This window comes from Argiope bruennichi, chromosome 9 (genome assembly GCF_947563725.1).
Source record: "Argiope bruennichi chromosome 9, qqArgBrue1.1, whole genome shotgun sequence".
Lineage (NCBI taxonomy): Eukaryota > Metazoa > Arthropoda > Arachnida > Araneae > Araneidae > Argiope > Argiope bruennichi.
The window spans coordinates 35,056,871-35,083,435 of NC_079159.1; the positions used below are offsets into that span (position 1 = coordinate 35,056,871).

At 28.9% G+C, this 26,565-nt stretch overlaps 1 protein-coding gene across 3 annotated transcripts in view; it reads left to right on the forward strand.

The window, feature by feature from the left end:
* Positions 1-7,679: 7,679 nt before the first annotated feature.
* LOC129984119 (urease subunit alpha-like) overlaps positions 7,680-26,565 on the forward strand; it is a 78,511-nt gene continuing 59,625 nt past the window's right edge. For 2 of the 3 annotated variants that reach the window (XM_056093901.1, XM_056093902.1), the window contains exons 1-3: positions 7,680-7,800; positions 16,294-16,422; positions 19,943-20,009. In XM_056093901.1, the coding sequence (XP_055949876.1) occupies positions 7,798-7,800; positions 16,294-16,422; positions 19,943-20,009 (199 nt within the window). In that variant the 5' untranslated portion in view covers positions 7,680-7,797. Of the gene's footprint in view, positions 7,801-9,927; positions 10,051-16,293; positions 16,423-19,942; positions 20,010-26,565 lie in introns of those variants that run through there. The other variant, XM_056093903.1, reaches the window with a different exon arrangement.

The following is a 26,565-nucleotide window of genomic DNA, read 5'->3' on the forward strand; positions in this document are numbered from 1 at the left end:
GAACGCGCTCCAGTGCTGAGAGCCCTTTTATCATCTTCTCCATACCCGTAAAATACGGGGGATTTCTACGAAACCCCCCTTCCAGGATATCTGTCGGAAGAGGAGAGATCATTATCATCCCATTGAGGTATCGACTCCAAGGGTTGCTTTAGGGTTCGGACCATAACAACTCGCCAAATTCACCTTTTTGTATACTCACTGAGATTTCATAACGGATCTTTTAACTAGTTAACTGTTTCGACTTCTTTGGAAAAATGCGTTTCTAAATTGTCATACGTATTAAACAAATATAATAAATATTTAATTATAAATATAATGACTTTTATTTTTTTATTTCAATAATCGCATTCATTTTACAGTTAAAGTAACATACATTTTTTTTTGCATATAAACGACAAGAAACATAAAATTATTTTAATTTTCTGTTAGAGAATGATATTGAGTAAAGCATGGAACAACGTATAATAATCTTTTATTTATTCCTTTGATTTCGACTTGGCCTCAAAATATTTTAAACATCTTGAAATTATCGAACATGTTTGAGTTTTTTTTCTAAAATTGTAATTCAAACTTCAAAATATCGCTACTTATTACTCAGAATAAACTCGTCATAATGCAAAATGTTGTACTTTTCCATGACAAATATACTCGTCAAAAGCAGTCAAGTCCATTAACTCTAGAATGACGTGATGTCTCTCTAGAATGACTGATTAAAAGCTACAACTACATTTCTTTTTAAATCGAAAACTGGATTTTGTTTAGTAAAATCAAATATCCCTTTGCTGAATACTGAAAAGAAGGTTCTTCTAATGTCACTCATCACTGCTACGTCAGTGACTTCAAAAGTCTAGATTTCACACAAATCCCTAACAAAACAAAAATTAAAATATTTGCAGCTAGGCTTTAAAATATTTGAGAGGGACTAAACATTTTTAATATACGAAGATCCGAATTATATTAAGGCATTTATTATTGTTTTAATCTAAATGAGAATATGAAGAATTCTCTAGACATTTAATTAAGTAACTGTTTCGACCTCTTCTGAAAATGCGCATCTGAATTGTCATAAACATATAAATATAATAATTAAGCAATTATTATAAAAATATAATAATTGTCATTGAATAAATTCGTCATAACACAAAATGCTGTAATTTTTCCATGACGAGTATACTAATAAAAAACAATTAACTGGTTAAGCGTGTTCAGACGAAACATCCTTTAGATTAATTGTATATTGACATAATTATGAACTTAAATATCAAAAATTCAATTATTTACTCCCGAGTAGTCAAGTCATTGTACCTGAAAGAGTAATGCTGTTCTATGCTGCGATGAAACACTTGAATTAAGTGTATTTGCGTTTATATATTTTATTTAAAAGGGGGGGGAAATAAAAAAATTCTTCTTATTTTGGAAAATTTTATTTCGATTTTTATTTGCTCAGTAATTAAGGGAATTGTATATTGCATTTTAATATCTAACTATTACGATATCTTTGTTAAGAAAATGGCACTAATTTATCCAGATTTTCGATAAGTTAATTTTAATTATATAATTAAATTAAAAATTAAAGCTTTTGTTGTTTTCCGTGTATCTATTAATTCAGTTATAAAGTTATTTAATAAAATTCGAAACAAAAGTATTTTGTTATAGGAGCATGAAACCTCTAATTTTAATACCATTAACTTTATTTTATATTTATTTATTAATAATTATATGCATATAAAACAAAAAAAAATACGTAAGCAGATTGACCTATCAGTGATGACTAAACCATGTCTTTAATAATATTTTAATCCTACAACATATAATGATGCCACTCGGAAATGAACATTAAATTTGTTTCTAATTAAGTACTCGGAAGTCTGGTATATTTGTGGGGGTATGGAATGATTCCTCCACTTAAAATGTTCAGAGCTTCAAGAAACGACGCAACTGCATTTTTAACAAGGAAAAAGAGTACATTTATTTATACAACAAAAACAAGAAATAAAAAGATTAACAGGAGAAGTTGAAGTATCTCACTCTCGAGTTGCCGGTCAGATTGCATAGTGGATAATGATACATTGATACCCACATATTTGCTTTTTTATAAAATAATATGCATATAAACTATAGGCGGAAGCAGTATCTGTTTCAAGGAATAGAATTTATGGATTCGACATCTTGTTTTAGTAAAAATCATTGCATATTCAACTAATACAGATTAAATCAATCGGTTCAAATATCTTTAGCTGATGTGCAAGCTTTGGTAGATAGGTAAGTGCTAGCTCGTATAATCTCTTTGTCGATTGATTACATATCGGAATTGCAAAGACCGTTCTAAATATCCTTCGAGAAATTTCAAAATTTGATATTAATCTAACTGAACTATACTCATCTTTTATAGTAACACTCATTTTGAGTAAAATTATATTGGTAACATTTTATGTACTAGATGTTTTTAATAATTTTTTTAAATCACAAAAAAGTATGGAAATTATATAAGTAAATGCAGCTGTAATGCTTCAATAATTGCATAGAATCTTTCCAATTTTTAACAAGATGCCACAATGATAATTAATGAATGCTTTAAAAAATTTTATACATAAAATGCATTTTTTCTCTTTTAGTGTATGCTAAAAGATTTAAAACTGTAAAGAAATTGAAACATTTAATTTTAAAATTTATTTTATCATATTTCTACTGTTTTTCTGTGGGAAGTTCACATATTTTAACATTACAATTTGATGGGGATGGTATACTTCATGTAAATTGCGTGTTAGAAAAAATATTAACCTGCAAAATGTATTACTTTAAAGGTAAGCAAGGAAAGATGTCGACTTAATTACCATATTATAACCCACAATTACTCCGTAAGTAATTGTTCAATAAAAACAAAGTTTTTAAAATTTTAATTAAATTTTTAATTAAAGTTAATCGAAATTTTTACGTGTTTTTCTTAGCAATTTAAGGAAGCACAAAAGCAGAAATATTTTCTTTTACATTTCTGAAACTTTTTCTAAAAAAAATTGACTTTAACGTAATCCATTTCGATTCCGCCAATTTTTAAAATAATTTTAAAGAACTAACTTTAAATACAATTTGTAACAAAAATTTGCTATCTCATCTCCAAATATTTTATTAAGTTATAATAAAATATTTGTTTTACTCAGAAATTAATTCTAAGGAAAATTTTTGTTTTAGCGTTTTTCGAATTTATTTTTCAGGTAGCAATTTTTTTCAAATTCCATTATATAAAAATTCTTATGTAAGAATGCAATGGCTGATGGAATCAAGACAGATGAATTAAACCTAAACATAATATTCTACGACAGTTCGGGCAAAACTTTCGCTTTTTCTTGAAGATATATATAATATAAATAATATCGCAGATTTTTCACTAGGCAAGGACTTTATAAATCATCACGCGTTTTGGGAATTCTTTAAAAATTGTTTTGGTCAGTGATGGTATTGTATTTGAGGCTATTTTTCTTTCTCCATGCTTCAAAGAGCCCTATTTCCCATCCTCAATTCTTAGCTACAGGTTCAGACGCTAGTCTCAACCTGTAGTCCACGCTTTCTTTGCGCAGCTGGTCCTCCTGGTATCAACTTTACATGAATACGTCTAGACAGACAGACTGACTTTCTGTCTGCATGTTTGCAGAATAGGATGTGTTAGTTTGCAAAGCATCAATTGTATTTCCTAGTCTGCGATAAGTTAGGAGATTCTGCTTAACAGATAAGACATGTTTGTGTTTTGTGTTATTACAAGCAACATTACACGTTTGATATGTTTGTCGGTATGGCTTTGAATCTGTGTATACAATTACGTGTCTGAATCTCGCACCAAAATATTTAAATTTTTAATCCTTAATTGCTATATTCATTCATTTAATATTTAATTCGAAAAAAAAATATAGATATTAAATTGAACAAACTGAAATAGATTCTTTATGTGATTACATAAAATGTCCTATCTATGATTGAAATAAAAGAATGTGATCCAAATAAGATAATTTAATGAAGAGGTTAACTGTTTTGACCTCTTCAGAAAATGCTTATACAAATTGTGCAGCAAAATGTAGCGATGACGAATGTACTCGTCATCGCTCGTCATCGGCTCAAAACATGTATAGCTGAGATACAGCTGTATGTGTATAAAATCAACTGGAGTGATATCTTCTCAAAAAATTTTGTTATTCACCCCCCCCTCCCCCCCTGTAGATATGACATTGGAAAAAAGCATAAATGCCACCAATGTTCATTTTTTTCAAGAGTCCAATACATGATAGTTACGTGTTCGCAATGTAATAAAACAACTAATACTTATGTAATAATTGCTTGACATTGGCGAACAATAGTTACAAAATATCGATCTTTGGCAAGATATATCACTGGCCTATGTTTGATATGCAAATATTAGAAATATATATTTTGGATGACTTTTCTAGACTAACTGAAAGAAAATCTGACATAAAACTAGGATTGTAGTAAGAAATCATAACAGAATTTCCTTTACATGTCATTGTGTTTCTGAGTTATAACATTTTCAAGAATATGAAAGCACAGATCAGCAAACAATCAACCCTTTGACTGGTTGTTTGTTGTGCCTTATTTGTCGTTGGTTGTTCCTTTATTTGGCCTGATTTGGTTCAAAATTTGATAAGAAATTACACTCTAGATAATAAAACTGCGAGCCAAATTTCATTTACATAATTTACTTGTTTGAATTAATTCTTTTAGATGCATTCAAAAATAGATTGGCAGAAGATCACATTCTTGATTTGATTTGATTCCAACCTTGATACAGATCTATATTTTATATGATAAATCCATTAAAATTTTTTTTTCCATCTAGCTCTTTTCGTTTTTTTAAAATTTATTGCGTTAATTTGAATTTTGAACAACCAGTACGATAATCTTCCCCTAATTGGATTTCATTCGAAACTGAACAGGAATCTAATACTTAGTATCAAGCTCTTATACCAAATTTCAAGCATCTGATTCAAAACATTATTTAATTATCTTATTTGTCAAAAAATTATATGTCAAATTAAACATCATTAAAAAGATTGCGGTCCATCATCTTAACACCTATGAGCGGTATATTATCGATAGGATTGATATGGTTGATCGTTGTATAACCACTCTAGTTTTCACTAATGGTCAGACTAGACAGCTGACAGCTTATTTGGAGAGGTCAGATCCCTCACTCTTACCAGATAATTTTAAAACAACAGTACGAGAAAGAATGTAAACAGCATAGTAAGAAGACAGCTATCATTGCTTAATCTTTTTTCTTTCTCGGCTGTTCCAGGCTTATAGGATGTGTTTTAACCCTTTAAAGGGCTATTTTTTTCTAGTCATATTATGTTAAAATATTTTTAGGCTTGATATTAGAATAAGAAAAGGGATTCATTTAGCTTATTAGATACATTTAATTTGATTCATTAAATAATTTGGTTAATTTATAATTAAGTAACAAATCAAGACACATAATTTTGTCTGAGATAACGAACTGAAGCATCTAAGTTTTTGACTTACTAAAAAAATTTGTCAGAACTTATGCCAACCTGTATAATTTCATACAAAGATTGATAAATTTGGTGGGAAGCATACTTCCCATGACCCTAGAAAGGGTTAATAGAGGTAGGTGGCTCCGGGTTTACGAGTCTTTTAGAAAGCGAAATACTTTATTTTTAAAAGCAGCATTGACATGATTTAATACATGTATATATAAACCATAATTTAATTTGTTGTTCTTTTATTATGTAAATACCGCAATATTAAACTTTTGTATTTACTACAAATGCAATCAACGAACTAGAAGTCTGATATATTGCGAAATCTAACGTAATGAATTCGCATGGAATTTTGATGAAGCTCTTTTTATCATGATATTTTAGAAATATGCATGGGATAATTTGTGTTAAAAAAAAAGAATATGTCCAAGACATTAAAAAAAAATGAGAAAGATTTCAAAATGGTTTGTTGTAATTATATGTTAATTTATTTTATTAACTTTTATTAGCGATTTACGAAATTTAATGATTTTGTACTTTACATCAATTCACTTTATAAATTGTAGCTTATTTTGCTATCAGTTTTTCTATCTGTTATGTTCCGTTTTCAAATGTATGAGCTTAAAATATGAAATGAACTAAAATGAATATGAAAAATTTTTCTTCTATTAAAACTGAACAAAAATAAACTAATTTCATCAAACTAATATATCGGTCTTCCTGTTCTTTAGCAAAAAATAATCCTTTGCCCTCGGAAGGTGCCTCTCCTTCACTATTGAAGACTGTGCATCATTTTGACATTTGATTTAATTCATTATTTAATTTTGACTGCTAAAAACACCTACATAATGGTAAAAAGATATAGATTAATTTTTTCAGCGAATTTGACTTAAAACAATTATGTATATTTATTTTTCAGAGCAATAAGCAAATCTTAGGTGAATAATTATGCATCGAATTACTTTTCCAAGCGCAAAGGGTAAATTTAATAATTAAATATGATTCTGTAATTAACATCTCTTTTAACTTGCCTTCTTAGCTTTATTTTTTCATACGAATCCGTTTATTTTCCGTTTAATTCAGATATTGGAATTCTTCTATATTTTTCTATTTCTTGTATTTGGAAAGTAAGAACTACTATACTATACTACTACTACTTCTATTAAGTAAAAACTCTTTTTTAATTCATTAAAAACCATTTTTAGAAATTAATAATGGATTAATAGAATAATTAACACATGATAATTAAAAAATTTAATCAAATTAGGAAGATGAAATCCTATGTTACAATAAACCACCAACCTCATTTGTATCAAATTGTTGGTTTATTAGAACCAGCTGAATTTTATCCCAAAATTGTAAGCGCAAATCACATTTTAGCTGTTCGTAGCTGTTAGCTGGCTTATAAGCTTTCACTAAAATATATATATAATATAATTCACATATAACGCTTTGCCCATATTATCTTGTAAACAGGATAATTAGAGTAATTTTGTTTGGATTTTGACTGGCTTGGAATATTTTGTTTGAAATGTAGAAATTCGGAAGGCCCGTCTAGATCAACGGGAGTGGAAATGGTGGTGGTAGTGGGGTAAAATTTTCATTTCGCTATAAATTTCTTAACATTGAAGACTGTAAAATAAATTCAATTAGCCAAATGAACGCCTAATTAAGACGATCAACTTTTGTATATTTAAAGTTTTTAGATAATTCAACTTAGAAATTAGGGTCTGAAAAGTGATTTTCAAGTCTAATTTTAACTAACACCAACAATTTTATGTTGCCAGATAGTAACTCGGATGCAAAGGAATCTACTTTTGCCTTCCAGCTTACCGAAAGGAATTTTTTCACTGCTTTTCCTCATATTTATACCCGCCTCCCAAATAGAAGACACAACAGAAAATGATAAGGAATGACTTCTATATGATAAGGAATAACTTCTAGATTTTGTTTTGCCAATAATCGATAAATTCTTATCAAGTGTGAAGGCAAGCAATCATTACTTCTCGCTACAGATAGCAACAATGACTTTTCCATTCATTACCAAACTAAGCTGACACTGCCAAGCGAGATGTCATAACCGCAATTAAGTAGGGGCGTTGTTACTCACTCCCCTCTGTTAAAACTATTCGCACGATGCATGGGAGAGGCATTTCAGACGGTCCCCAGCTAATGACAGGTAACATCCGTCTTGCTTAAAGCAACAGATTCTACTGGCGATATGTTTTGGAACAGGAAATCGTCTGGGAATGCTAACGATGTCCTATATGGTTAAGCTCAAGAAATAAATATGGTATGTGGAATATCGATAAATCTCATTGAATATAATATATCTGCAAATCTCGCTGAAATTAGATAGCTTACAATCTACGAACAACAACAAAGAGGAGTAAACTGAAGAAAATAAGGTTGATATAAACAGTGGGAATGGCATCCGGAAAACCATCTAGCATAATCTATAGTAAATTTGTCAAGCCAGAGAACGTCTTGCATGACTTTGGATTACAGTTATTACGAAATATTTTTTGTCATGAATTTAGCATTTTTGTTGAATCTATTGTGTCTTGCTTGGCTAGTGTTGTTTTAAATGGGACGTTAATATAACGAAATTAAACCAAAAAGGGAAGGAATACCTTTTTTGAGATGAAATATAGTGACTGAGATGTTAAAATAACCAACTATAACAGATTTCTAACATTTGAAAATAATTGACATTTTAATCATTGTTTGCTAACCTATAAAGAATATATATAAATTGCTAATCGGGACTCAACATAAATGAAGGAAAACTTCCTTTTAAAACGTTTTGCAGAGAAACTGTTGCTTCTAGAGCTTTTACTACTACATTTGGCATTTAGTTACTTCTGTGGTAATATGTGTTCATCGAGAAAAGATATTTCAAGATTTAAAGTTGATTTATTTTAATAGAAAAATCTAAAGTTGAATATTTCTTTTAATAACTTATTTGCATATTTTTGTTTAAAAATTACTTTACTTATATGGTACTTTAAAATTAATTTTTTTTAAATTTGCAAATCACTTTAAAATGAAAAAAAATGACTTTTTAATTATAACAATTTTATTTCCATTGAAGCACTTTTTTCTAATTTCAATATTTTTAAAATAATTTTATATATTTTTCTACCTTTCTTTTTATGGTATTAATTGATTTTCTACACATGCATATTGCAAAGATATTAGATGCATTTTTTTTTTATGTGTGTGCGCTATCTCTATTCCTGATATATAATGAAAAGTAAACTTTAACAAATATACTCGACATGGAAAAAGTACAGCAGTTTGCGTTATAACGAGTTTATTTGTCAGGAGTATAAGTAATGACAGTTCGCAGTTTTAATTACAATTTTAGTAAAAACTCAAACATATTCGTACTTTTCAATATTTTAAAAAGATTTTGAAGCCAAGTCGAAACCAATAGAGCAAATAAAAGATTATTAAAAATTATTATAAAAAAATAAATTCCGTATATAATATAAATTATTTTTTGTAAATATATCGTTGTGTTGTATTTTTTTTTTCATTTATATGCAAAAATGCATATTTGTTAAAGTAAATAAATGAAAAAGTAAATAAATGAAAAAGTAAATAAATAAAAAAGTAAATAAATAAAAAAATAAATAAAAAAAGTAAAATAAAAAAGTAAATAAGTAAAAAAGTAAATAAATAAGTAAATAAATAAATAAGTAAATAAATAAATAAATAAAAAAGTAAATAAATAAATAAATAAATGTGATTATTGAAATAAAAATCAATTACAAATTACAACATAATTTCATATTACACATACTCTGTGTTTGACGAGTGTACTCGTCATCGCAAAATTTTTGCGACACAATTTAGATAACGCATTTTCCGAAGAGGTCGAGACAGTTAATTGGTTAAAAATAAAATGGAGTTTGATAAATAAAGCTTAAACATTATCATAGAGATTCGAATTTTCGTTAAAAATAATAATCCTTTAATAATTAAATATCGGTTATTAAAAAAAAAATTCTCTATATTCTTAAAAAAACAACAACAAAAAAGATACTTTAACTGATAAAGAAATAATAACTCCATTATATTCCAGTTAAATTCAAAACAGAAAAAAAATCAAATCAAAAACAGAAAAAAAAAAAGAAGCAAACGATTATGGATTGAAATGTTGTTTCCTTGTAAAAATAAACAAATGGTGATGATATATCAAACTAAAGAAAATAACTTTATATTTTAATCAAATTGATTCAAGAACGATATGCTATAAATAGCTGGCACAACTATTTTGCATTTTATTAAAGAGATCCATGATAACTCTTGAGAGCTACTTCGAGATGTACAAATAATGTTTTGATCTATGTTGATAAGATGAAAATGATTTTTTGCAACCTTGGTTTTGTAATCCGTCTTGGATCAAAGATCGCAGAATGTGGTCAGAAAATGATAAGAAAGCCATGTTTAAATCGTCGTAGTTGTGAACTGCAATATAATCAGCCGGACAATTTTAGAATTCATTAAATATTTTTTGGAATTTTAATAATAAAAGGTAAGTTGTACTTTAATAATACATGTATTAAAAACTGTGGCAAAAAGGATTAATTTTGCTCTGCTATTAGATAATTTTTTTATATATATTCTTAATCTTATATTTTATTTAGGATTTAATTTTCTAATTGTAACCTTTCTAATGTATTTTTCAATTTTAAGTAATATTATTCAAAATATATATTTTTTAATTTAATGAACATATTTTTACTTGTCTTTAAATCGCACGCTTTTACAGATTGATTTGAAGGTCTCTATAAAATATTTTTAATTATATGAAATTTGTAATTTTAAGCATGAAATTCTTCAGAGGAAAACTAACGTTTTAAAGGTGAAACTAAATATGGAATGGGACTAAACTCTTTAAGGTATTTGACTAGGTTGAAAACATGAATTGGGATGAAAATTCGCATTTGTTTTCTATTTTAAAAAATAGGTGCCTTTCTGTTTCTAGTGATATCTTTATTATGTCTCTGTGTCAATTAGAATCCAAGTTCTAGCAAATTATTAACATGTAAATGATGTTTATATATAAGCATTTAAAAACTTTAGATGCATTTTCTAAAGAGTTTTTCCATATTTCTACTGTGCGAATATCGCCGTATCTCGGAAAATAAATCAAGGTATCTTAATGAAATTAATAATTAGTACTCGTTATGTTATGCAGAATGTAATAAACTACATAGTTCATGTTTAATGCTCTAGAATTGGATTTATGACTCAATATAAATATTGTTGAAAAAAATTCAAAAATTTCCTAGATAATTTCATATATTATGCATACTAATTTTATTTTTGCAAATAATTCTTAGATAATAGTTACATATGTAATATTACGGATAAAAAACTGGTACAATTTGTTTTTCTCTAGATCATTCCTAGTTTTTGGAAAAAAATGCTACTATTTGCATCAAAATATGCTTTTTTCTTCAAAAACTACATGTATACTTAAATATCTCTTTTATTCATCATTTTATCCTTATATTAGTAAAAAAAAACATCATATAAACATTGAAATAATTTTAAATCACTTCTGAACTTAGTCGAATACCTTAAATGAATCTTGGAAGACATTTTTTATTTTTATTTTCAACTGCTTACATTTTCAAAAAAAAAAAAAAAATGTCTGAGTATATGTAAAAAACATCAATATATATTGTAGATTTATCTATTTTTTGCAAAACTTTTATTTCATTTTTTTTTTTTCATTTGCTTTGCAACTCTGTTTCAAAATTATACACCCTCCTAAGATGTACAGTTGTCAAATATATATAATAGGCAATAGATAAAATATATAAATCGGCAATTTCGAGTAATATATAACCGAAACCTAAAATTCTACGTGAGCAAAAATGCAAGTGGAGAGGTTAAGTTAAATTCAAACTACTAACTGAAAAAAAAAACTTTGTGAAATCACGCAAAATAAAATATCATAATACTAATAGAATAAAATATCATACAATCATGATTTACCAAATATTAGCCAAAATAAGAGTATATATATATATATAATATATAATATATATATAATATGTAATGATATTTTAAAATTTATTTTAAACTTAATTAATTTCTTAATTTTTAGCTTATTTTATCCCATATTAACTTCATTCTAAAATATTCCCTTATTTCCTGATCCCATTCTACTTTTTCTATTTAACTAATTCAACATGAGTTCTAAAATTACTGAATCGCCTAAAAGCCGACACGTTCCAATACTCCGAGTGAAGTTATAAAATATTGCTGATATAAACAAATTCCACTAAAAGATCCCTGTGTTACCCTTACTTGTGATTGACACCTGTTAGAAATCCCTATTAAAATTTCACAGTATATAATTACAGGGATAAAATTTTCCTGAGCTTTTCCTCATTCCGTGTTGTGTTGTTCGCTCTGTGTTGTGCTCGTTGCGTCTGCTTGGGTTAAAAAAAAATCATGGCTCCCGGGATGGAAATAAAACAAAGTTAAAAAATCGAAAGTCTCTTCGAAACTGCCTTCTACTTCAAAAATTATGCTTTATATATAATATAACAAATCAAACCATGCACGTATGCATATGTATTTTTCAATTTTGCTTCCAAAGCTATGGAAAAATTATGATAAAAATAATATTGCACATCAGAAATTTGCTGATGAGGTAGACATTTGTTCTTCATCAATAAAATACCAAATGCGATACTTTTCCGTTAGCCAGGCGCAAGCGAAAAATCGTCAAGTAATATAGAATTTCTCCAAATTTCTTACGCCAAATACGCGTTTGGTTCACAATTGGCGATATTTGAGACCGGCTGACTGAAAAGTACCAAAAATGCTGTACGGTAAATTAACACTAAGCCGTTGCTCCCTTTTTTTGCCTTAGTTGCATATATCATTTAGAAATAGAATGGAATTAACTTTTCTCATTTGTAGGAATTTGCAATTAAAATTAATGAAAAAAAATCAAATTTTTATATATGCAGTGGTAGACAAAGAGAGACGAATTCCCACCGCAAAACATTTTTAACAACAAAATTCCATGGTGCTTTCGTAAATAAATAATTATCGATAATTGCAATAAAATCGCAGAAAACGGACTATGAGAATTTTATTAACACATTCGTGATCTGTGAAATAAAAGTGGTGCCATTGACATGTCATCGCTGCATGTCACTAATGCAATTGATATTAAAAAAGAAAAATCACAAACTTTATGTGGAAATCTAGCAAATAATTTAATTACATTTTGGTCTACCAAAAAAAATAGTAAATTAATGTAAAATTTTGTTAAAATAGTTATTTTACTTAGAACAGAAGTTTCCTTAAAAATATGTCATAATTAAACTAGAATATATTTTGTCTTTTCTTTAACCTCTATAAATCATTTATTTAAATGTATCATATCATTTAATTAAATGCAGCCATGTTTATTACCTTTTAAAAAATTGAATGCTTTATAATTATAGATTTAATGAACAATTTCGCAAAAAGTCCTGGTGATAGGGAAGAAAATTTTTATTAATCGAACGGACTTGAAAATGCTTCTAATGATAAAAATCACATTACCTCGACATTACCCTGGAAATGAAACCATGAATTTTTTTTTTCTTTCTGTCGACTTTTTTTTTTTTTGTTCAAGATATTGGGTAGACGAGTATTTTTTTTTTGCGGAATTTATTTCCTCATGTTTTCATAATCTGTATAAATATTTTGAGTCATTTCCGTTTGTAAGTTTTATCTGCAATTGCTTCCAAAAACAGTTATTTTATTTTTACCCGGTAAATATGTGAAATGGACTTTGGTTCTTTCATCATTTAACCCTTTAAAGGGCCATTTTTTTCTTGTAGTATTATGTTAAAATATTTTGAGGCTTGAAATTAGAAAAAGAAAAGGTATTCATTTAGCTTATTAGATAAATTTAATTTGATTAGTTGATTAATTTGGTTAGTTAATAATTAAGAAACAAATCAAGACGCATCATTTTGTGTGAGATAAAGAACTGAAGTATCTTAGTTTCTGTTTTACTAAAACAATTTGTCAGAACTTATGCCAAACTACATAATTTCATACAAAGATTAATAAATTTGGTGGGAAGCATATTTCCCAAGGCCCTAGAAAGGGTTAACACTAAAATTATGCAGAGGTTAAATTTTCCGTGCGTTTAATCTTTTGGGACATTTTGAAACATATTTCGTTGTTTTGTATGACCATACTTAATGTACTTCATAAACCCTATAATTATTTAAGAAATGTAGTTTGGATACTACATTATTAACCTCTTCCCTGGTTATCCTGAGTTATCTCGGGCTCATATATACTTCAATTAATTGCTATTCTGCGAAAACTCGGGAGTAGAAGAATTTGTCATAACGATTTTTTATAATATTTTTACTCAGCCTGAAACTTATAAAAGAAGGAAAACATTTTGCATTGACTGGAGGGGTTTTTTTTGGGAGGGGGGAGGGAAGGTTGCATAGCTTTGTCGCTAGATGGAAAGACAAGGTATGTGTTTTGCTCGATCGTATGTACGGCGACTGCTGGATAATTAAGGATAGTTTTGTTGAAAAGAGTAAAAAGTGGCGAAATGCGTATGAAATTTAACGACGAAGGTAATTTTTAAGGTAATAATTATGAAGAAATAGAATTTGAATATATTGAATCAACAGTTTACTCTCCCGAATTATCTCGAGAAAATTAAACTGATGAAAAAAACTGTTTTCACACATACAAAAAATTTAAAAATTCTACTTAAATTACCCATGTTCTGATTTTTTTTCAGTTCCCTATATTTAAAAAATTATATTTTTTCAAAAAAAAAATGGTGAGGGAAACGGTTAATTATGCAACCTTTTCTAATTATATGTATCCAAATCTATAAATAAAGGATCTTTATAAATGCAGATTCTGGAATTTCTCTTAATCGAAACTACCTTAGAGCACCTAATGTAGAAGTGAAACTTGGGTCTAAAATACAATGTTGGGTTTCTTTCCTTGAGGTCTTTTAAGGGACAGTGTGCTATATTTGTATTTTGATCCAAGGAAAGAAATATTAAAACCCATTTCGCCTTTTGGGCAGCATATTTATTTTCTCGTATACGGAGTGCACAATGAGAAAATATTTTAATCGTAAAAAAAAAAATTAACTTGAGATTTTGACTATCTTTGTTACAGACTTCCCTCAGTCCGAAAAATACTTTTTGGTAATATTTTTCTGTCTGTGAACATGATGGTCCTGAAATACATTGAGCTAGACAGTTGAAATTTAGTACATGGACTTCAGACCAAATCTGAAGAATTTTTACGACATTTTAAAGAAACTCTATTAAGAAGTCTATGTGGCTGTTCGAGTAGAAACGGACTCCATAACTACTAAAAAAAAAAGATACACAAAAAATTTGTACAAAGTTTAGAATTTAAAATATAGATTCTTATAGCATTTTGATACAAATCTGTTAAAGGTTGACCGTCTGTCGGTCTATTCTTTCGCATGCATGTAAGCTCATAAACTCAATGAAATTGGGTATGGGATTTTTGTAGCCAAAATTGTAGTTCCATGCCAAATTTTGGTTTTAACCCCTTCGAAAACAATGACATGTCTAACCTGCGCCTCGTATCAAGGAATTTTTAGTGTTAAGTCTGCAATGAAGCGAACAGAATTAAGTATTTAAAAATGGAAAAATAACTTAGAAGCACTTCAATATCTCAAATGTTCCTTGTATCATTATAATAATAATCAAAATAACAATAAATGTCTGAAGTAGGGTGTGCTATCTAATTAGGAAGCTAAATCATTCTAATAATCAAAATAACAATGAATGTCTGAAGTAGGGTATGTTATCTAATTAGGAAGTTAAATCATTATAATAATCAAAATAACAATGAATGTCTGAAGCAGGATGTGTTATCTAATTAGGAAGCTAAATCATTCTAATAATCAAAATAACAATGAATGTCTGAAGCAGGATGTGTTATCTAATTAGGAAGCTAAATCATTCTAATAATCAAAATAACAATGAATGTCTGAAGCAGGATGTGTTATCTAATTAGGAAGCTAAATCATTCTAATAATCAAAATAACAATGAATGTCTGAAGTAGGGTGTATTATCTAATTAGGAAGTTAAATAAGTTTGTACAGCAAGGGGTAAATAGATAGGAGGAAATGTATCCAAAACGCATATTTGTGAGATAGAATCGGTAAAAATGCTGATATCATGCCAAAGATTTATATTTCCAGACTATTATTCGCCAGCTCCATGCAAAGCATTCGCCATCTTGACCAAGATCTCAATGGGGGGGGGGGGTAGAAGGATAACACTTTTATTGGAGAGTATGTGAAAAAATATAGTGGAGATTTCCCCGTTGGTTCGAAGAGCGCTTAACAAGCCTGTTCCATTGATACGACGAATATTTGAATCTTCGAAGATTATATCGGAAAGTAACCATGATCGTTCATAACTTTTGGTAATAAATTAATTTGGTCCTTTACACATTTTGGGTAACCGTTAGCTGACTACACCGATAGGATAACCCGTCCCTAGGGAAGTATGCTTCTCCTCGATGGGAGATAGCCCCCCCCCCTCTTTCTATACCCACCAGAACGGTGAGAACACCCACCATACCGTAAATTTCTCATCCTCATTTTTGAGATGCCCCCAACTGAGACCTTGGGGAAAGGGCAAAAGTTAAGATGTAAGGTCCATCAGATTTCGGAAAAAAAAAGTGACCCTCATAGTTAATAGTTCTAATCGTTTTTATTTTTTGTCCCAGACAATGAAGCTAACTCCACGAGAACAGGAATCTTTACTCATTCACCAGGCTGGATACTTAGCTCAAAAGAGATTAGCAAGAGGATGTCGACTCAATCATCCTGAAGCAGTTGCACTCATTGCATGCCAGGTAATTCTTTTTCTAAATTAATCACTCGCTATTTTAGAACAACCCACTTGTGAATGTGTCAATCACAAACTGAAACAAACTCTTACAAACATTATTAGGAATTTCTGTATTTATGTTACGTAATAATTTGAATTTCTTTCTTAATTCGGTTTGACTCAAACCAGGTATCGTCCACATCATGTGACCGTGGTTCAAAAGTGCGAGGTCGACCCCAAAATAGTCCTAGTGTTGTTTTAAAACGGAACGTTAATATGATTGAACTGTTTGATTCAAGTATTTACTATCAAAGTTTTGTGCCATTTCTTTGAGCTTGACTCTTCATCTGACATCTAATTTCGCAGCTATTTAATCGAAATCGTATGTCTTATTGTATAAAGTTCAGCTGATATGTAGATTTTACAGAGTGTATATGCTTATCTTTATGCTGTATTTGGGGGCTGCATCTGCGGGCATAGGTGTAATAGGACGACCATCTACTCTGCAAAGTGGAAAATTTGTTATAACTTTAAATATAATCTGAAAGTGTGTTCGTTTATTCTAATAACAAATATTTTAATGCCTTTTTTTGTCATCCTGATGTAATTGAATGGTTTTATCATTCATTAAAGTTCTACTAAAGGTCAAGAAATTTTAGCTTATGATCAAGTTGCAGATATAAGTCAATCTACCTGTTTCTAATATAAGGATTATAGATTTTTGGAATTAAATAGAAGAAGTCTAACTATGATCCTTGGCAAGTTCGCTTCCTGTCTCATCAAATATGTTTCAACCTTATGTGATTATACTTCAGCCTTATTTATATTTTTATACCCATTTTCCATTTCTGGATAACGGCTATTGAGTTAAGGTGAGAGAGTGGTAGGTTCTAGTTGTGTGTTTCATTAATGTAATGATATGCTCTGCTTAGATGCTATAATTTTCATATGGATGTCTGTTTACCGATAACAATTATTTATCAGGCAATTTTTTCTTGAATTTCAATTATTTTATAAAAAATTATTTTTGTGTACTTTCAACAGTATTTCATTGTTCCATCTGTTTGAAATTCAAACTATTTTTTTTTAAATTTTTCATCAAATATTTAATCATGTGATTTTTTTCAATTATTAAAAGTAGAGGAAGGAATTTTCTGTTTTTCATCTGCCCAGTTTACATCAGGGATAAGAACGTGAAGGCTGAATACTGCGAAAGACAACATGCAATTAAAAAATGCTTTGCCCGGATAATTACGTTCTTAAAAACGTTATGTATTTATACTCAATTCTTTAAAGAATATTCATATACACGATTAACAGAACACGTGTGTAGGTATTAAGAATAAAATATCTGTTTACAATTCGACGTTTAAAAATATCTTGTTTAGAAAAATATGGATGTCAAATTATATTTTAGAGATTTGATTGAAATGAATCACAACTAGAATCTTCTAGTCGCCTAAAGCGACTAGTAGTTTAGCAATTTAGAGATAACAACACAAGGTGCTCATGCATAGGGCATATATTTTGCATATCAATTAAGCACATACACTTTTATTGACTTAATAAATATTTACTAAACCTACAATGCATGATTTTTTAATTCCATTTGAAAAAATATTTCCTTTCTATAATATTATATATCAATTAAAAAATTACTTAAAAATAAATTGTTTTACTATGTTTTTTCTCGACAAGAAACTAAACAGCTCCGATTGGATACACAATGCAGCAACATCTGTTTTAAGCCTATTATTTAACTTTTCAAATGTTGTGTAAATATTTTTTAAAACTTTTTTTATGAATCTTTATATCATAGATTTATCATACTTTTATATAGTTATTTTTATTGCATAACATAAAATATGTTAAAATCATCAAAATATAACGTGAGATTTAAGTATAATATCAACATAACCTTTTTAATATAATTCAAATTGTTAGTTTAGAATGAAAAAAAGCTTAAGTTTAAACCAAAACAATACTTTAGATAATGCAACTTTACATAGAAATGAAAGAACATGCACTTTTTCAAATCTATTTTAAATAATAATTCAAATCTATTTTAAATAATAATTTTTAAAACAATTGTTGTTGTTCTTATTCAAGCACATAGGAACATTGCATTTGGAGCATTTGACTCTAGTAAAACCTTTGCAAGACGACATTTTATAATGCAGTTTATTTTTAATATTCTCCGGCCAGTGGCCAATTTTACGAGATCGAACAGTTGCTGATAGATTTCTTGCAGAAACAGATTTCCTATTTTTTAGTGCCCACTTTTTCTCCTCTTGCATTTGAGGGACTGCCTGGTTTTGTAGATCCAGAAGTCCCCAAGAGCACGAGGATTCAGGCAAATTTAGGCTAAATTGTAAAAGCTTCCTTTCAATGTCTGTGTTTCCAAGTTGCTCCTTTACACGTTTGAAGAATAACCAAGCATCAAGCAAGATCAACTAAATATTACAAAAATACTACTTTTTACTTCTCATAATTATTTTGTACCCTCCAATCAAGTTATCTAAGAGATATGTTTTTGCTCGTATTTGCATGATGTTTTCAAACACAGCTACTAATGAACTTCACCCACTTTATAATTAATTACAAAACCAAATGCACCAAAAAATTATATAAAAAAATGTCTTTCGGTAAAAAAAAAATCAACGTGAAAAATTTATTACTTTGATTAATTTTGTCACTTTAGTATGACGCTGTCTGCTTCTAGATTATATTTCTGCGGCTACAGAACACATTACTCGAAATTAATCTGTTATTGTCAACAATTGGCAAATTTAAGGGTTAGTGACAGAAATACAGCTTTTTCTCATATTTGCTGTTTAATGTCGTCGTTTGGAACTATTTAGTAGAGCTGCAGTAGGAGAAACAATATATGTAGCCAAATGGCTTCGCTATGCTTTTTAGAATAAAAGTAGCAGGTTTTCTCCGAAGCTCTCCTATTTAAAGAATTCTTACGAAGATTTAAAGATTTTCCTTAACATATATTTGATAAGAAAGCTCCATTTTGACCTTGAAACTGTCAAAATCAAGATAAAGTCTATAATTCGAGGATAATTTTTCACATCGATGAATTCAGCGCCTGAAATTTTTCTTCCAGCTTGAATTTTCAACTCTTTTCGTTCAATCAGTATTTTCCTGATCATATTTTTTTATTCAAAAGTTGAATCGTGTATCTATGACTGGAAAATTAATGATAAGTTAAACGTAGATCATAAAATACTTAATATATGAAAAATAAAGCTCCAGTAACTTTTTATTGCTGTTTTTGTGTTCAGACATGGAAAAAGTTGGAAAGAATGAACTGAGGAAGATTCGACGACTGAAACAGTGTTATTTTAAGCGTTTTAAGAATTTTTTATTCTTCAGATGATATTATTTTTAGAAGAGAGGAAGTTTTCTAAAAAGAACGAAGCAATCAACAATAATTCTATTTTAAATCCATATTCCCTTAAATGCCAAAATGAGATCTTTGTCCTTTATTTTGCTGGTTATATGCTTGAAAATATATTTATTAAAATATTTCTTAACAGATTCAAGAGTTTGCCAGAAACGGGGATACAGTGGTTCAACTAATGAGTAAAGGGAAACTTCTTTTAGGTAAGAATGCATCTTCATTCGATTCTTAGTATTTTAATTCTTCACAGCTTGAAAAATTTATGTAGTATTTTTCATTACTAATTATTAATAATAATGATAAATATTTTAAATCATTTTCCTTCTAATTTTTTTTGTATATTTGTAATATAAAACTTAAATGAGCAGGATAGAAACTCTCTTTAAATCATAGCTTTATTTATTACTAGCCGCCTTTGGCTACCAGCCGGTTCGCCAATCTTAATGTTCGTTAAAATTTTAATAATTAAATATTTTATGCAATTTCTACTTTAATAGCTTCTTCATCAAAATATTTTAAAACTTCAAATTTTGATTATCATATAATTCATTCATAATATTATAACGGCCTTCAGTCATAACGTAATATGTATCTCTCTCATTTTCTGTTAGCACCCGTAGAATTTATGCTTTAAATTAAAGTGGAAAGAATTTATCTTCAATTAATATAATAATATTTTTTACTGAAACAAAGCATTTTTTTATAATCTGATTACTGAAAATAGAGTCACTCAGCGTTTAAACTTTATGGGCACTAAAGAATATCTTTTTTAATTTATGTAATATCTCAAGAGTTGGTCAACAAAATTTTCTTAGATTCATTATGAGCAGATCGATTCATTAACAATGTTTAAATTTAAATGCATCAAACACTAAGAAAATAAAACGAATCGTTTAAAATAAACGGTTGAAAACAGGTTTTAAAAAAACTACTTAAAAAACGATGTACTTAAAACTATAAGCATATACAAAAAATATATAACTAACATAAATACAATTTACTTACAAAAGCATGCAACTAACCCAAAAATAATTTAAATCATCCATTGATAACGTTGTCATGGCAACAATCAGAACAGAATGCGCATGCGTGAATTTTCTTCGCCGGTTACGTAACGCAAATACGTGATTTTTTCTACGCCAGTTGGGGTAACGCTATGCGGATTAGAAATTTTTAATTTCCTTTATTCTGTTTTATTTTAATTCAAAAGTACTTCAGAATGAATCTGAAAGATTGATTCATTAACAATGTTTAATTTTAAATGCATCAAACATTAAGAAAATAAACAGAACCGATTGAAATAATCCGCCGAAAAATTTTAACCCTAGTCTCATTACTGTTGGGAGGAAAAAAAAAAAAAAAAAAAAAAACTGAAGCCTTTCTCGTTTGGCGCTGGGGATAATGGAAGATTTTTTTGGCGGAAAAGTTGGCGTTGGGGAAAATGGAAGATTTTTTTGGCGGGAAAGTTAGTTTTTAATTAATAATTAAAATTCTAATTAAAAATTCGAAAAAAGAAACCCCAGGTGCACATTCCCAACCTCCAAGGTATACATGTACCAAATTTGGTAGCTGTATGTCAAACGGTCTGGCCTGTAGAGCGCCAACACACACACACACACATTGAGCTTTATTATAAGTATAGATGATAAATTGAAAATTTGTTTTTTTTTTTTAGTTTAAAAAAATTCTTTATTTAAATTATGATCAAAACTTGAGAAATATCCTCAATATCGCAATGTCGGTACGATATAGAAAACATGGAAATGTTAACTATATTTATGCACCTTCAAAATGAGATTTTACAGAAATTTATCAAAGCAAGCCTTTATTTTAGAAGCATGATTTCACATATGATTGCTTCATGCTGAACGTTACAAATTTGATACATATCTAAAAATTAGATATCACTGTGTACCAAATTGCATCGATCTAGTTTTCTTCGTTTTATGATTATTGTGTTGAATTATATTCGAACAGTCGGACGGATAGATTTCCTTTAAATAAAGTTAATTCAAAATTTGACACAAATAAAAAATTTTGGTATAAGAACCACATACCAAATTTCATCTGTCTGGTCCTAAGCCGTTTTTAGTTATCGTGTTCATAAACTGACAGACATATGCAATTGATGATTGCAATTATTTGTCTTTAAATCGTATCGTAAATCGTAATCGTAATTTAAATCTTAATTACTTTGTCGTATACGAGTACGTAATAATTTACTAGAGATGGCTCTATGAAATAACTAACTGTCCAATAATTTGATAAATTATTTGCATGGAGTTCTCTTTAGTTTTCCCTGACCAAAATCAAATGTATACGAGCGAATCTAGGGTAAATACTCGAGACATTACATGTAGTTAGTTATCTTTAAACGGAACTAATTCAGAAAAATGGCGACACGAAGCTCAATGTTTTTTACACTATTGATTTATTTATTAATATTTAAAATGATGCGATGAAAATGTCATCCTATCTATAAAATATATGAGCAACATTTTAATCCATTATACAATGCAATAATTGTTTGTTGAATGGCTCTATTTTCAAACCAGAGGTAGTTGTCTATCCAAAACTTACTCATATACTCTCTAATAAATTGCCAAGCTCGAAAATGCCTTACAATGCATTAGCGTATAATAGTTACAAAATATAAAATTCTAGCTTGAATTTAGCACTTTTACTGAATCTATTGAATCATCATTGGCGAGTTATTTGGCGATTAATCCCCGGCATGCATTAAATAGTATCCAAAAATCGAATTTCTGTTTTAAACCGGTTCTTCTCAGCCGATTGAAACAAAAATAGACACAGAACTACAATTTCAGTCACAAAATTGCATACCAAATGTAATATGCTTAAGTCATTGCGTTTTTGAATGATCGCGTTTACTTATTTCTAAAAGTACAAACCGACAGACAGTCAACTCGTCGTTGGATTTAGCTCAATTTGACAGATGTCTACACTATAGATGTTATAACTGGGTACCCAGTTTTATCGATCTAACTCTCCTTGTTAGGTAATTAACATGTTATATTCGAACAATAGGACAGACGGACTTTATCTGAACAGAATTATTTCAAAATTTGATTGAAAATCTGCATATTTGGTATAAAAACGGTATACCAAATTTCCTAGTCTACCTAGCTCGAATCCTTTTTGAATTATCTTTGTCACAGATGATAGACAGAGAGACGGACAGGCGGAAATTTACCAGAAATGTGTTTTTCAAACTCGGGGGGGGGGGGGTCTAAAACGTGGACATTCGTCAAAATTTCGTGTTCGAATCTTTTGACGATTACTATATTTTCTCTATATTATATATATTAGAAAGTAAAAAGGCTACGATATTTCAAACTGATATTCGACTATGTATTATATACTTATTACTCAGAAAATCTCTAAAAGAATATTCGGAATGAATATCAAATCCTGAATCTGACAACCAGTTGGTTCCAGTTGTCAGATAATGACAAGGTCAAGGAGATTAAGTAATATCAAGGTAATATAAAGAGTCATTCATTTCAACTCTCTGAGAATTTTTATCAATCAAATAAATCTTTCGGATGAACCTTTCTGAACTTATGATTGAATTCTTGGAGTATATTAAAGATCTTGATTAGTAGATTCGAACGATAAGACACTGACTGTTTGCCTCTTTCACTGATTACGTAATCTCTTGCCTTCTCCAAATCAGTCAACACAATTAGCTATGGTAGTCATGTGATTTGATGATGACTTATTTGGAAGATTACTTCAATATGATAGTTCAACTGTTTATTTTTGAGACATTTCTGCTAGACATTCTTAAATTTCTCTTATGAATATCTGTACTTACGATAAAGCTCAGGGTGTGTTGACGCTCTACAGCACAGACCGTTCGGCCAACTGCTACCAAATTTGGCACGTGTATACCTTGGAGGCCGGAAATGTGTACATCCGAGCGATTTTTTTAAATTTTTTAATTAGAATTTTAATTAATTAAAAATTAAGCAAAATTTTGTCGTTTTTCCGCTTTAACTTTCGAAGATATTATCGCACAAAAATGATCCTTATATCAAGTTAAAGTTCAGAAACTTATCTTTTCAATGATACAAATGCTTTAAAACATAAATTCATTTTCTATTTTTAACGTATTTGAAAAAATATTTTAACCGTATTTTTCAACAATTTATTTCGGCGAGTTCGCAAATTGTGCAGACTAAGTCTATGGCAAAGGATACCGACGTGCTCTGATTGGTTTAAGCCTTGGCATCTTTTTGGCAATGTTTTGCACTCATAATAGTGTAGTTTTCCTCTAATTTGGCTCAAACCTTGTACCTTTCATTAGTTTTATGGAAGATACGAGTGAATATCAACACGATCTAATTTTTATTAATATAATTGTTTCCTCTAAATATTACTAGTTATACTACTAATACTAATTAATAATAATAATAATAATAAATATTACTAATAATACTAGTGATACAAGTAACTAATGTTGCTTATGCACAGAAGTATAAAAACTATATGAAAGTAATTACTCAACATATGATGCAGCAATTAAATATTTCTTATTTTTCTATGATTTTCGTTCCTTTATTAGATAATTTATGCAGTCACTGAAACTTATTGCTGAACGTCTGTTACTTTCCCATCAACTACATATGGGGAGATGATTACTTAATGCCCAAAACGTATAAATATGTAAGCTTTAACGGAATATGTGATTTCGTAGCTAATATTTTTAGTTATATCAAAATAATATTAAGAAGAAACACACACAAAAAATATTTTTAATAAATTGTAATTTTTATATTTCCAGAATTTAGGTTTCAGGATTTGATCTTTTCTGCTGTATATGTGTTCCAGATTAATATTACATGTAATCTGTGAAAAATAAGGTGGGGGATAAATTTACAAATCTTATTTATTTTTATAAAAATATATTTCGGTATGGCATCTTTATGGCAAACATTGCCAAAAAACTGCCAAGGCTTAAACCAATCAAAGCACGTCGGTATCCTTTGCCATAGACTTAGTCTGCACAATTTGCGAACTCTCTTTATTTCGCCCAAAATAAAATTTTACCTGTTTGCAAGTGCCAATTACAAGTCACTGGGAAAAAATTAGCTTTTATCAACGTGTTGCTCAGCATATAGACAAAAACCCAAATTAAAAAAAATCAAATATTATTGCAAATTAAAAATATAAAAGTGTAATTTCCTGCCCGTGCCTGTTGAAATTAAATGAATATGAAAAAGACAACAACATTATAGCTACATAAAGCAAAAACATTTAAATTTATTCGAGAAAATTTGTAATCATTTAAGAAAATATGACAGAAATAAAATGGATATCATTGAATAGCTAATTTTTTATTTGTATAACAGAGTTTAAAAGGTTTTTGTGTGATAAAACGCTCCGACAATATTACACAAATATTTTAATATTTAGATCAATTGTAAATTAATAAAAAAAACAATAGAAATCTCCTATTGAAAATACCGTGTTATCATGTGAGAACTTTATTATTTTTCAAATCACTGTTTGTCTTGATTAAGTTGTGGTGGCGCTTTATAAGCCAGATAACAGCTACGAGAAATGAGAAATTTCTTTTGTCTTGTGGTCATGTTACTCGGCAACGAACCATAAGGTTGCGAGTTCGATCCTCGCCTATCGCCAAATAGCTTGAATTGAAATTTAATATATATATATATATATATATAATATAATGATTTAAATCGGTACAGAAAATTTTGGCAAAAGCATATAATTTTCAGTATATATTCAGCGAATATTAAGAATAATAATATTTTTTCGGATAAAATTTCCAGAAGTTTCACAAGGAAATATGAAATACCGATTAAAAACTAGCTGGAGTGGTCTTCCCAAAACTTTCTCGCATACTCTCAAATAAACCTGTCATGCCAGATAACGCCTTGCATAGCAATGACATACAATAGTTACAAAATAACGTTTGGCACAAATTCAGCACTTTTACTAAATCCGTCGTGTCATCCTTGACGATTATTCCCTGGCATGCTTTTATAGTATCCAAAAATTGAATTTGTGCTTTAGATACGCTTTACTTACCCAAATAAAAATTTGACACAAAACTGCACTTGCAATCACAAAATCCTGTACCAAATTTGATATATTTAATCCATCGCTTTTTTGAGGTATCGCGTTTACATATTTCTGAAAGTACAAGCAGACAGACGATCGATTCCTCTTTGAATTTGGCTCAAAACTTGATAGGTGCTTTCACTGTAGATGTTAAATGTATGTACCAAATTTTATTTATCTAGCTCTCTTCGTTTTGTAATTAACGCGTTAACTTATATTCGGACAGGCGATTTCCTTTGAAAAGATTTTAATCAAAATTTGATCGAAATGTGCAAATATAATATAAATGCTGTACACCAAATTTCATCCGTCTAGATCTAAAGTGTTTATGAGTTATCTTTGTCTCAGAAAGACAAATAAACAGACGGATATTTTCAAAAAATATGTTTTCCGGAATCAATGAGATCTTAAACGTAGATTCATCAAAATCTAGATTTCGGATTCTTTGACGATTACGATACTGTTTGTAAACTACGTATTCGAGAAAATAACATTAAGTTTCACCTTTAAAGAAATGCATTAAACCAAAATATATAGTTATATTAAATAAATACAAACATTAAGCGTTTAATCATTTAAAGAATCTTTATCACCACTGCAAATGGAATAGATGCTTGCTTAATACATGAATGCAGTTAATTTAAAACT